Raw genomic sequence first — 13,002 nt, 5'->3', positions numbered from 1 at the left:
CTGTCCCGCGTAGGGTGTCCCTGCCCCACGGATGACCGTGTCCCACGGGTGTCTCTGTCCCGTGTAGGGTGTCCACGTCCACCCCACTTTCGTGTCCCCTGGCTGTTCCTGTCCTATGCAGGGTGTCCCTGTCCCACGGATGTCCGTGTCCCACGGGTGTCCCTGTCCCGTGTAGGGTATCCCTGCTTCATGGGTATCCCTGCTCCATGGATATCCCTGTCCCCTGGCTATCCCTGTCCTGTGCAGGGTGTCCCTGTCCCCACGGATGTCAGTGTCCGTGTCCCTGTCCCCACGGTGTCCCCCTCCTCTCCCGGACTCCATTTCCCATCAGGCCCCGCTCCCCCTCCCTTCCCGTGGCGCCGCGCGCTGCCCCGCGCCGTGACGTCATTCTCGGCGCCGTGACGTCACTGCGGCGCCGCCATGCTGCGGGCGCTGAGGCGCTGCCGCCCGGGGCCCGTCCCGCTGCCGGCGCTGGCGGCCGCGCTGGGGCCCGCGCCCGCCCCGGGGCTCTGTCCCGGCTGGTCCCCGCGGGCCGTGCCGGCGCGGGGCCGCAAGAGCCGGCACGACCCCCCCGCCAAGTCCAAGGCGGGCCGGGTGAAGCTGCCGCCGCCCGTGGACCCCGAGGAGCTGCTGGTGGTGCTGGAGCGGTACCGGCAGCACCGGCTGGTGCTCAGCGCCCTCCGGTACCGGCACGGGCCGGGGCTGGGGATGGGGTTGTGGGGCAGGTCAGGGTCGGGCTGTGGCGATGGGGATGGGGGGTTCTGTGCGAGGGGGGCTGGAGCTGGGCGCTGCTGTGGGGCAAGGGAAGGTCGGACACGGCTTGGGCTGGGACTGGTTATGGGGCTGGGGGTGGGTTTGGGTTTGGGTTTGGGTAAGGGACTGCCTGTGGGGCAGGGAGGATTGAAGGGCTGCATGCAGGGCAGAGGGCTGGTGTGGGGTCTCTGCGGGCGGACTGGGCTGCGTACAGGACCGGCTGCAGGGGAGGGGACTCGGTGTAGGGCTGTGGGGCTGCTGTGGGGCACGGGAAGGTCGGGGTTGGCTGTGGCTCTGGGTATGGAGCTGGAGGCTGGGTAAGGTGCTGGGGGCTGGTGTGGAACAAGGGAGGGATGGTGCTGGGTGTGGGACTGGCTGTGGGATGGACATGGGTCTGTGAGGCAGGGGAATGTGGCCATTTGGGGCTGCTGTGAGGGACAGGGCTGGCTGTGGGGCAGGGGAGGGTCTGGGACACTTTGCAACAGGAGCAGGTAAATCCTGGGATACTGGGGGTGGGAAAGGGTGATGGGGCTCGGATTGATGATGGGCAGGGAAGAGTGAGGGTGGTGGGACTGGGAGCACTGGAGCAGGGAAGAGTGAGGGTGGTGGGACTGGGAGCACTGTGGAGCAGGGAAGGGCCAGGGGGGTGGGGCTGGTTCTGCTGTGGGGCAGCCTGGGGAGAACTGGCTCTGCTCCCAGCCGCGGGCAGGAGCTCAGTGCCCTCCCCCGCTGCCGACAGGGCGGAGTTCAGGGCCGAGGTGCTGCAGAAGAAGCGGGAGGAGCGCCTGGCTGAGGGCTCGTTGGAGGAGCTGGAGGAGCACCGGCGCCTGATGGCCTGGAACGAGGAGGAGAACGCCCGGCAGCAGGCACGCAGGTCTGCACGGCCCCTGCAGCCAGGGAGAGCCTGCCCTGCTCAGGCAGAACTGGGCTCAGTTAGAGTCTGGTTTGATACTTACAGAGGAGCTTGGGCAGGGTCACTCTGGGCTGGGTTAGGAGCTGGTTCGTGGCCAGTTCAGGGGCTGGTGGGGAATGCTCACAGGCAGGCACCAGCAGTGTCCCCAGGGATCAGGGCTGGGCCCAGTCCTGTTTAGTGTCTTTGCTGATGATCTGGACGAGGGGATCGAGTTCACCATCAGCAGATTTGCAGATGGCACCAAGCTGGGTGTGAGTGTGGGTCTGCTGCAGGACAGGAGGGCTGCACAGGGCCCTGCCCAGGCTGGATCCAGGGCGCAGATCTAACAAGGTGAGGTTTAACAAGGCCAAGTGTGGGGTCTGCACTTTGGCCACAACAACCCCTGCAGTGCTCCAGGCTGGGGACAGAGTGGCTGGACAGTGGCCAGGCAGAAAGGGACGTGGGGCACTGAGGACAGCAGGCTGAACATGAGGCAGCAGTGTGGCCAGGAAGGCCAGTGGCTCCTGGCCTGGATCAGGAATGGTGTGGCCAGCAGGAGCAGGGAAGGGATTCTTCCCCTCTACTCAGGACTGGTGAGTCCACATCTTGAGTGCTGTGTCCAGTTCTGGGCCCCCCAGTTTAGGAAGGACATTGAGATCCTGGAGTGTGTCCAGGGAAAGGCAACAAAGCTGGGGAAGGGTCTGGAGCACAAATCCTGGTGGGAGCAGCTGGGGGGACTCAGCCTGGGCAAAAGGAGGCTCAGGGAAGACCTTGTCACTCTCCACAACTCCCTGACAGGAGGGTGCAGCCAGAGTGGGTCAGGATCTGCTCCCTGGGAGCAGAGGACAAGAGGACACAGCCTTTTCCACCCTAATTGATTCTGGGAAATCCTCACTTTTTAAATAAATCTGCCTGTGCAGCTGTCGTGGTTCCTGTGCCTTTTGCTGCTCAGGGCCAAGTCAGGGTGCTCTGGGCAGCTCCTGCTCTCCTGGGGGTGAATCTGTCACCTCATTCATCAGATCTTCCTTTCTGTCTGGCAGAGAGGAGAGAGTCAGGAAAGAAAAGGAGGAGCAGAAGAGGAGGAGGTTGGAGATTGCGGAGAAACAGGCCAGGAAAATGGAGGCTTTCGTGGAGGAGAAGGAGAAGGAGGTTCTCCAGCTGCAGGTAAGAGCAGCTGGTGCCTCCTGGGAACCAGGCTGCCAGAATTCCCTGCCAGGGAGCCACGTGGGAGCCATGTGGGAGCTGTGGGCTTTGTTTTCCACGGATTTTTCAGTTGGCAGCTGGGAACACAAGCATCAACACCTTCCAGGGGCGTTGACAGCGCGTGGATGGGAGAGAGGTTGAGCCAGAGCTCTGGGAACAGGGTGGGATAATCCTGAGGGGGGTGATCCTTGTCCTTTGGTTCAGGAGGAAGCCAAAAACTTCATCACCCCCGAGAACCTGGAGGCTCGGATCGAGGAGTGCCTGGACAACCCACGCAACTACAACTTCGCCATCGACAAGGACGGGCGCATCGTCAGGCGCACGGTGCTGTCCTAGCAGCCCTGGCACGGGTCCAGAGGGCCCCCAGACAGCACAGATCCCTCCTTTGAATGTCTCAATTGACCACACAAGTGGTGGGGAAGGGCCACGGGTCTGGCTGTGCTGCTTCCAAAGGGTTAACGCCTGCGGGAAGGGGGTGAGGGGGAGCTTGGAGGCTCCAGCCTGGCTCAGCCCTGCTGCTGTGCCTGTGATCCCACCTCCCACGTGTTTGGATCCCTTCTGCCTTCACACACAGCGTGTGGGAGCAGTCCTGAGGCAGAGCCTGGCTCAGCTCCCTGCTGTCAGCTCCTCTGGATGCTTCCAAAGGCAAATGAGGGCTGAATGAATTTGTAGGAAACACTGACCTTCCCTTTTTTTGTTGTTGGGAAGAAATTAATTGTAATCCTGATTTCACACTTTAAACCCTCCTTTGCACATCCCTTGGTGTGGCTCAATAAGAAAATGTGTCTGAATGATCCCGGATTTCTGGTGTCTCCTTATTCCTCCCTTCAGGCTTAATTTATTCATCACCTGCAGCTGCAGGTGTAGATAAAATTGTAATGACTGTGGGTGTTCTGGGTTCTTGGGGTCTTGCAGGCTGTCAGCTTTGTGCTAAAACTTCTGGATTTGGGCTGCCCAGCGTTGAGCCTGGAGTTTGCTGTGGTTCAACTGAGGTCTACAGGTCCCTCTCCCTCCCTCCCTCCCTCCCTCCCTCCCTCTGTTAATTGACCTGAAATCCTCACTTTTTACCTCCACTTTTCCCTAAAAGTTCTTCTCCCAAGCTTGTACCTCAACTAGGCGAGCACACAAAACCCACAGACTTCTGTCTGGGTAGTTTTTCTGTCCAAGTTTTATTTCTAATTAATCTGATCACTTCAGTCTGAGTCTCAGCCTGAGACAGGGCTGGGGCATTGATGGAGGTGGGATTCTTTCCGGGGTGGGCTACACGAACAGCATCTCCTGGTCACAGGATGAGTCAGTGCCACAGCCCTCTGAGGGGAGAGAGAGGGGAGGGTGGTGGGAAACCAGACAGCACCGACCAGCCCCCAGGGACCCCCAAAAACGGCCCCAGAGATCCCTGAAACAGCTCATAGGAACATCCCAAAACAGGCCCCGGAGATCCCCCAAAACAGCTGCCAGGGACCCCCCAAAACGGCTCCAGAGATCCCTGAAACAGCCCCCAGGGACCCCCAAAAACGACCCCAGAGATCCCTGAAACAGCCCTTGGCACCCTCTGAACCAGCCCCCAGAGATCCCCGAAACAGCCCCCCGAAATCCCCAGAACACCCAGAGACCCCTGAAGAGCCCCCAGGGTCCCCCTAGCACTGGGGTTTGATGAGCTCATGCTCACTCCATTCTCTGATGCTTCCCAGGATTTCCAGCAGGATCTCTGGGAGTTTCATTTAGGGAGGAGGGTGGGATTTTGAGAAAAACTAATGAGACAGGAGGGGACGTGGGTCCTGCGCTTGCTCAGCCCCCTAAATTTGCAGTTTCCCCCCTGCCCCAAACCTTCGCGGTCTCATCCCTTCCCAGGGGTGTGGATAGGTCATGGAGCGTGGTCGGGCTGTCAGGGTGCTGGATGGACACACAGACGGGACAAAGACAACCCCTTGGGGACTGTCCCCTCTCCCACTGCTCTGCAGAACCCCGAATTCCCTCCCGGCCGTGCGAGGGCTCCGTGACGGGAATGCCGCGATCCCGTGCAGCCTCACCGGTGCTGCAGCAGATGCCGGGAGCGGCGCAGCTCCCTCCGGAGCCGCAGGGTTTGCGTCCCGCCTCGCAGGGGGTGGGCAGGAAGGTCTCCTCCTGGCAGCGCAGCGTTTCCGAGGTGCCGATGTAGCAGCCCAGCTCCTCCCCGCAGCAGATGTTGGGCCCGAAGCAGCGGCCCTTGTTCCGGGGCCCGCAGGGCAGGCACTGCTCGGGGAACGTGGGGGAAGAAGGTTGGGAGAAGGGGAGGATGGGGTTGGGAGCGCTCCGAGCCCTCCAGGACCTACCTTCCTGATATCCATGTCCAGCACAGCGCGTTTGCCCCCGATGGGGCAGTTCTGGATGTAGCAAGCGGAGGAGAGAGCCAGGAGCCCCAGGAGGCAGAGGGCCAGAGCCTTGCAGGACATAGCGGCGGGACAGGGGGGATTTTTGGCTGCTCATCCCAACCACAGGCCCTGTATTTATAGTCCTGGCTCCTACTTGGGGAGTCTGGCACCGGCGTCACCCGTGTTCCTTAAAAACCACAAGGCATTGCTTCCCACAGCAGAGGGCTCGGCTAATAGCCGGAGGTCGAGGACGTGAGGTCAAGGACAAGGTGTTGATTTTCTCCTCCCTGATGAGTCCAGCGGCGGTGGGAACGTGTGGAGGCTGTGAATGGAGCTGGATGAACGTGTGGAGGTTGTGGATGGGGCTGGATGAACGTGTGGAGGTTGTGGATGGAGCTGGATGAACGTGTGGAGGCTGTGAATGGAGCTGGATGAACGTGTGGAGGCTGTGGATGGGGCTGGATGAACGTGTGGAGGCTGTGGATGGGGCTGGATGAACGTGTGGAGGCTGTGGATGGGGCTGGATGAACGTGTGGAGGTTGTGGATGGGGCTGGATGAACGTGTGGAGGCTGTGGATGGGGCTGGATGAACTTGTGGAGGCTGTGGATGGGGCTGGATGAACATGTGGAGGTTGTGGATGGGGCTGGATGAACGTGTGGAGGCTGTGGATGGGGCTGGATGAATTTGTGGAGGCTGTGGACGGGGCTGGATGAACGTGTGGAAGCTGTGGATGGAGTCAGGGGCGTGGGGTCCCTCTCCAGCAGTCACTCCGGGCTGCTGAGCTGTGGTGTTTCCCGTTGGGAGCCCCTCTGGCATGGAGAGGGCAGGGATGAAGGAAGGCAGCTGTAGGTGGGATGTGTCCACCCAGCAGCAGGTGAGAGGAGAGTGTGCTTCCCTTGGCTTCAGATGCCTTTGGGTGGGATTTGAGGAAGCAATCCCGTATCCTCTGGGATCATCCATGGGATCTGGGGTGGGGAAAGTCCTTGTTGGCCCTGCCTGCCCATCTGTGCCTGGCCTTTGGGGGATGCTCAGCACTGGGCTCATCCTGCTCAGGGTCAGCTGTGACATCCCCACTGACATTCATCCAACAGCTCCAAAGCCACCTGAGAACACCAAACCTCCTGGGCAAAGGCCTGAAATCCCAAATTTCCCCACTGATTCTCTTGGAGCTGCACACAGGGATTGAGTGTGGTGTCCTGAGCCACATCAGCAGCAGACAAAGCCCCCCCTCCTCCCTGAGCAGCAGCACCAAGGCTGATGAGGCCAAAGGCTGACGCAACCACCAAGGGTCCTGCTCACCCCGGCCCCTCGCCTTCCTTATCCCAATTAGGAGCTTCCCAGCTTGAATAAATTTCCCTGCTGAGGACAAAACTTGACATCCACTGAGATCATTACCCTGCACCGGCTTAATTGGGAATTAGGCAGCCCAGAGCTGGACAGTCGTGACCTTTTCCTGTCCTTCTGGCTTGCTTTGAAATCCGCCACTTAGTGCAGCTGGCGCGAGGGCAGCCAGGTCCCTGTCACCCATCCGGGGTCAGTCCCCATCCCTGGGGACACGGCAGGCGCTGGGATCCTTGGTGAGAGTTGGAAATGGGGCTCAGCACCTGCTCTGTGCTGTCCCAGCAGCTCAGCTCCGGCCTCAGCACGGGGTGGAGGGAGGGAATTGTCACCCCAGAGCCCCTACGGCTGCTCCAGGGGCACCCAGACCCCTGCAGGATGTTTCTCAGGCAGACAAGTGGGGAAAAAACACAATTATCAACCCCTGGTGCTTTTTGGGGAGTCGACTTTTGCCTGATTTTGAGGTGTTCATCAGATGGAGCGTTCCCAGCTCAGCCACACATTTCCCAGTGCTGCAGGAATGTTGGGGGTTCACATCTTGGAAAAGTCCGAGTGCTAGAGCTGGGCTGAAAGCTCAATTCCCTCATCCCAGCTTGGAGTCCCCCATCCATGCTGGTGCCACCCCTTTCACCCCTTTTGGGGGTAATTTGGGGTCACCCCCTCCCCAGCGCTGGAATAAGGTGCTGGTTGAGGGAAGCAGTCCTGGATCAATCCTGCGTCCCCCGCGGGGAGCTGCCGTGGGCAGGATGGATCCCGCCTGTGCCAGGGAGCTCCACCTCCCCGGAGGTGTCACCTCCCTCAGGGACAGTATAAAGGACGAGCTGTCCCCTGTGCCGGGGCCAGTCCCAGCCTGGAGAGCCCCTGGAGCAAGGACCCCTCAGGGTAAGAGAGCCGGGAGAGGGTGGGGATAACTGTACCCCAAATTTTGGGGGTGACTGTGGCATAACAGCGACTGAACCTCCCTGTCGGTGTCTGGAGGGGATGGGGAAAGATGAGACCAGCTCCAGAGAGCATCTTTGGAGCTGGGATACCAAATCTCTCTGTTCTTGAGGGATTTGGGATGCTTTTCCTTACTTTTTATCACTTTTAGTGGCTGCTGTGCTGATTCCTGAAGGCAGCGAGGCCCCGAATCCGCCCCAGAGAGGGACTTGGCCACGAGGTAACGCAGCGGTGGCACATCCCAGCTGTCCCCATCTCCTGGGGCTGCTGCTGGGGCTCCTGGCTGGGACTCGATGATCCCAAATCCCAAATCCCAAATCTCAAATCCCAGCTCTGCCTGAGCTCCTTCCCCTGGGAGCTGCAAGGACGGGGCCAAACCCTGCAGCCAGCCCTGCCAAACCACCCGCGCTCTGCGGGGATCTGGGGACAGAAGAGGCTCCAACACCCCCATCCTGAATCCCCTGGAGCCCCCAGGAGCCACCCCCATGCCCAGGACGAGGCCACCACAGTGCACGAGGGCTTTTATTGGGTGTCGTATGTACAGAGCCGGGGTGGGGGGTTCGGGCAGGCTCAGGGGGACTCCCCAAGGCCTGGTTCAGAGCAGGGGGTGCTTGCCCTGCTGCTGCTGCTGCCGGTTTGCCAAGTGCATGAGCTTGAGGAGCAGATCTCCGGCCGAGCCGTCCAGCACCGTCAGGTTCTTCTCGTCCGCCACCTCCTGGGTGCCGTCGCTGTCCTCGTCCAGGCAGCCGCTGTCCATGGCGCACGTCTCTGCCGCGGGAAGCAAAATTCAGAGATGGAACGGGGTTTTTGGGATCGCCAGGGGGTGGTTTTCGGCTGGGGAAGGGGTTGGTGGCAGCCGGGGGGACCCGCACAGCTCGTGCTCCGGTTTTGTCTCTCCTGTTAACCAGGGAGCGGGGCTGGATTTCCTGGCACATCAAGGGAGGCTGCGCTGGCCAGGGAAAAGCTCATGGTGGGTCAGGAAGGAGCTCCGAGCCCAATCCTTTAGAATCAGAATGGTTTGGGTCGGAAGGGACCTTAGAGACCACCCAGTTCCACCCCCTGCCATGGGCAGGGTCACCTTCCACTGTCCCAGGTTGCTCCAAGCCTCATCCACCCTGGTCTTGGGCACTTCCAAGGGACTTAGGGGCAGCCACAGCTGCTCTGGGCACCCTCTGCCACGGCCACCCCACCCTCACAGGGAACAATTCCTTCCTTCCACTCAGCCTGAATCCACCCACCCCCAAATTACCTCTGAATGGCGCCAACACCTCTTCCCCTCCCCGCCTCAATTTCCCCTCCCTCAGACTAAACCACACCACCAGATAAGCATCACCTGGAGCGTTCTCCCCTTTGCCACACCCCCCCACGCTCCTGGCCCATCCCGATCTCCCGGTGGTTCCCGGTTACCGGCGGTGCAGCAGATGCCGGGCGCGGCGCAGCGGCCGCCGGCTCCGCAGGGCTGCCCGCCGGCGCGGCACGGCGAGGGCAGCGAATCCTCCTCGGCGCAGCGCCGCGTCTCCGCCGTGCCCAGGTAGCAGCCCAGCTCCGCGCCGCAGCAGATGCCGGGCCCGAAGCAGTTCCCTCTGTTGCCGGGGCCGCAGGGCATGCACTGCGGGGAGGAGCTGCCTCAGTGCCCGCACCCCAAAACCCCCTCCTTGCACCCCGTTGTATTGGAAACCCCGATTAAATGCACCCCTGCGCACAGAAAGCGGCTCCCCTCCAGCTCTTGGAGGTGCCACACCGCCACCAACGCCGCCACCGGCAGCGGTGACCTCGTGTGCCCGCTTTGGGGTGTCCGGTGACCTCCCTGTCCCCTCTCTGTGCTCTGTCCTGTCCCGCTCCCCCCAGCCCAGCAGGACCCCCAAGCCCGAGCCTCTCCCCGAGGTGCCAGCAGCACTTTGGAGTGGTCACTCCTGCGCCACTGCCCATCGCCTGCCCTCGGGGGTGTCCCCAGCCACCCCAAAAAACCCCCACAGCTCCGGGGAGCGTGGCACAGCCAGGTGTGGGTCCCTGTCCCTCCCTGCGTGTCCCCAGGCGCCCATCCCGTACCTGTCGCAGGGCGGTGTCGGCCAGCGCCCGCTTCCCGCCCCGCGGGCAGTTCTGGATGTAGCAGGCGGAGGACAGGGCGAGGAGGCAGAGGAAGGAGAGGGGCAGCGAAGGCTCTGCCATGGTGCAGGGTGCTCCAGCTGCTCCAGCTGCGTCTGGCCCCGTGCTGAGAGAGCTGCTATTTATGCTGCCATCGCCCCTTCCCAGGGGAGGAGGAGGAGGAAGAAGAGGGATGGGTTGGGGTTTTTTTGTTGTTGTTTTTTCCTTTTTTTTTTTTTTTTTTTTATTCCCCAAATCGCATCCAAGCAAGTCTGTAATTGAGATGATTCAGTGCGGCAGCACTCAGGGCTGGTGAATCCCATCCTTGGTTGCTCCGAGGGGTGCGGGCCGGCCCTGGATGGGCTTGGGAAGGGCATTGGATGGGCTGGGGGATTCAGGGAGAAGTGGCACTGGTTTGGGGAGGGTTGTGGGTTTGGGGACAGATGTTCAACCAGTAGACGTGGCTTTGGGAAGGAGGAAGATTTTGAGAGAGGTGCTGGTTTGAGGGGTGCTGGTTTGGGATGGATGTGGATTTTGGGAGAGTGGCTGGTTTGGGGTGTGATGATTTTTGATGGATGCGGATTTTGGGATGAATGTGGATTTTGGGATGATTCTGATTTGGGATGGATGTGGATTTTGGGAGAGGTGCTGGTTTCAGAGGGATGCTGGTCTGGCAGAGATGCTAATTTGGGGAGGGATAAGGATTTGGAAGGTGCTTTAGAGAGGGTTGTTTATTTAGAGGATTCTGATTAGGGATTGATGCTGGTTTGGAAGGATGCAGATTTTGGGAGAGGTGCTGGTTTGGGAAAGGATGCTGGTCCAGGAGGAATGCTGATTTGTGGAAGGATGCTGGTTTGTGGGATGTTGATTTGTGGGATGCTGGTTTGTGGGATGCTAGTTTGGGGAGGGATGCTGGAGGGGATTGACAGGGTTGGGGCTCAGAGAGAACCCCGGGTGCACAAAACCACCCCAAACCCAGGGGCTGGGCTGTGGCATCGGGGTGCAGGGCAGGACCCTGTCCCCAAAGGGATCCATCAGTGCTGCTCACGGCTCTCCTGCCTCTTCCCCCTCTTCCCAAGAAAGCAGGAGGCAGGGAAAGCAGCAGGAGAGGGGGGGACCATAAGAAAAGGCACCTTTGGGGGTGGCAGCAGCACATGGGCTGTCAAAAACATCTGTACAGGAAAAACGCCATCAACAACCCCCTGCCCCAGCCAGCCATGAATATTCCTGTTGTTCCCAAATCCCTTTTCCAGCTACACCGAGGGCAATCTCAGCAGAGGGAAATTAATACACAGAGAGGAATCTGGTGCCTGTGAGTATCCACCCTCTCCTTCTCCCCCCAGAAATGCTGGGCCTGGCTCACAGTGACCAGGAGGGGCTTGTTTGGGGGGCTGGACAGTGTGAGGGTGCTGCCAGCTGTGGGCCCTCTTCTGGAGTGGTTTTGTCCTTTACTCATCTTCACGTAAGGTGGGGAATTGAGGCAGAGAACCATAAAAATCAGCCTGGACATCACTTGGGATGGCTGAATATGTTTTCCCCCTGCCCCTCATTAGTTTCCTTCATTTTCTCCCCCTCATTAACATCCCTATTCTGCTGGACAAACAGCCCAGCCTCAGTCGGAGTGAGGGGAATGGTGGTGGGGAAGGGGCTGCCTTGCTCAGGTATCCCAAAGGAAACAGTGATCCCACACAATCCTCCCTGGAAAACCTTCATGTTTGTTCCAAAGTGCTTTGGGAAGCTCCACAGGAGGCAGGGAGCAAGGCTGGAGGGGGCTGAACCCCAGAGCATCGCTTTGCCCCCCCAAGGGAAACTGAGGCACACAGGGAAGCATTTCATGTCTCAGTGCTGGGGGCTCCCAGCCTGTCCCAGCTCCTGCCGGGTGATTTTGGAGCATGGATCCACCCCGGGGGTGACAGTCTTGGGTTTTGGGGCTTTTGCTGGATAACATGAGGGCAATTTCCTCCCCTGGAGGGGGGTGAAGGTGGCCACAGCCCCTGACTCAGCTCTCCCTGGGGCCGGAGGGAGCGGCGAGTTCCCAAATTTGCCCCGTGACGCTGAATCACCCACGTGGGGCAGGCGTGGGGGATTTAATGACCAACATCATTAGCACCAGCCTCGTTTCCCCATCCAAACCCATCCCTGCACAGCGGGAGCCCGAGCCCACTTACGTTGCAGGGCCGAGGAGGACGCAAAAGCCCTCGGCTGGGAAAACTTTTCTTTAAAAGAACCCCAAATGTCAGCTCTAAATTGGGTGTTAGGCGCTCGTGCTCCGTCTCTTCATTACTGTATCGTAAAATTACATTAGCCGGGAACGATCTGCATTCAAATGACTCTGTGTCTGGAATGATAACACAGGAATATGAGATTAAAATGTAATTATGCTCTTTAAAGTCAAGGAAGGTTAATAAAATGTTTTTCCAAGTTGCAGAGGCTCCGCAGCCGCAAAGCAGAATCACTTAGGGGAATCAAGGGGAGGATGAGGTGGGAACGGGGAGGGGGAAAATGGGCAGAAAACACAAAAAAGGGGGTTTTGGAGAAGGAAATATTGGGGTCACCTGGGGTGAGTCACGGGATAAGTGGATCTCCCAAGGGTGGGCAGAGCCAGCCCTGCTGGGTTGTGATGCTCCCTGGTACCCGGGGCACTGCTGGGCCCCCATCCCACATCCTGTCCCAGCCAAGGCTTTGGGGCCACTCAAGCCCTACCCCAAATCCTCCAGCAGCAGCCCCAGGGTCCCCTCTCTGTGTCTCCATCACTGGATTTGCTCTGCCACGTCCCTGCTCTTCCCCAGGCTCCTCCCCAGGGGATGCCCCTTCCTGAGGGCTGATCTGACAAGGAGTGGCCGTGCCAGGGCACTCACAGGGGCTCTGGGGCTGCCGTCCCTATCCCAGCTCCCCTCGGGAATGAGGGAAATCCCAAAGGCCTGACCTGGGCTGGGAATGGAGCAGCACCCTCCAATCTGCCCCCTGCTCAACCAAAATACGGCCCCAGGTCTTGTAGACACCAGCAAAGGGGCTGGGGCAGCCAGAGGGGCTCAGCCATGGAAATAATGGAATCTTTGAGGTTGGAAAAGCTCTCCAGGATCACTGAGTCCAACCATGCCCCCAGCACTGCCAAGGCCACCACTGACGTGTCCCCAAGTGCCACATCCACATGGCTTTTAAATCCTTTTAGTGATTGGGACTCCAGCACTGCCCTGGGCAGCTCTGCCAGTGCCTGGCACCCTTTCCATGAAGAAATCTTCCTTAATATCCAATGTGAACCTTCTCCTTCCTTCATTAACAGCGGGATTCGTTAGCTCTGGAGCCCCCAGCGAGGTTTGTGGAGCCCTTTCAGAGGCAGGAGAAGGATGGAGGTGAAGGAGCTGGGTTGCAGCACACAGAGCTCCCAGTGCCAAAGGTGAACCAGGATAAACGGGAGTGACAGCATCCAACCAGGATCA

The 13,002-nt window shown here is 59.8% G+C and overlaps 3 protein-coding genes across 3 annotated transcripts; 1 reads left to right on the top strand and 2 right to left on the bottom strand.

Annotated features, from left to right (window-relative positions):
- Window positions 1-393: 393 nt before the first annotated feature.
- MRPS26 (mitochondrial ribosomal protein S26) lies at window positions 394-3,642 on the top strand. Its single transcript, XM_063401371.1, has 4 exons — window positions 394-683; window positions 1,493-1,627; window positions 2,686-2,809; window positions 3,053-3,642. The coding sequence occupies exons 1-4, from the start codon at window positions 421-423 to the stop codon at window positions 3,182-3,184; spliced, it is 654 nt and encodes a 217-aa protein (XP_063257441.1). The 5' UTR covers window positions 394-420; the 3' UTR covers window positions 3,185-3,642.
- A 466-nt stretch (window positions 3,643-4,108) lies between these two features.
- On the bottom strand, window positions 4,109-5,363 carry LOC134552482 (neurophysin 1-like). The gene is made up of 3 exons (XM_063401168.1): window positions 5,161-5,363; window positions 4,879-5,080; window positions 4,109-4,158 (listed from the first exon to the last, which is right to left on the bottom strand). Exons 1-3 carry the CDS (start codon window positions 5,278-5,280, stop codon window positions 4,109-4,111), a joined length of 372 nt encoding a protein of 123 aa, XP_063257238.1. The 5' UTR covers window positions 5,281-5,363.
- A 2,462-nt stretch (window positions 5,364-7,825) lies between these two features.
- Window positions 7,826-10,820, bottom strand: LOC134552481 (vasotocin-neurophysin VT-like). The gene is made up of 3 exons (XM_063401167.1): window positions 9,527-10,820; window positions 8,885-9,086; window positions 7,826-8,245 (listed from the first exon to the last, which is right to left on the bottom strand). Exons 1-3 carry the CDS (start codon window positions 9,644-9,646, stop codon window positions 8,073-8,075), a joined length of 495 nt encoding a protein of 164 aa, XP_063257237.1. The 5' UTR covers window positions 9,647-10,820; the 3' UTR covers window positions 7,826-8,072.
- Between the last annotated feature and the right edge of the window lie 2,182 nt (window positions 10,821-13,002).

This window comes from Prinia subflava, chromosome 7, assembly GCF_021018805.1.
Source record: "Prinia subflava isolate CZ2003 ecotype Zambia chromosome 7, Cam_Psub_1.2, whole genome shotgun sequence".
Lineage (NCBI taxonomy): Eukaryota > Metazoa > Chordata > Aves > Passeriformes > Cisticolidae > Prinia > Prinia subflava.
The sequence above is the reverse complement of the archived record's forward strand: the minus strand, read 5'-3'. Positions and strand labels throughout refer to the sequence as shown.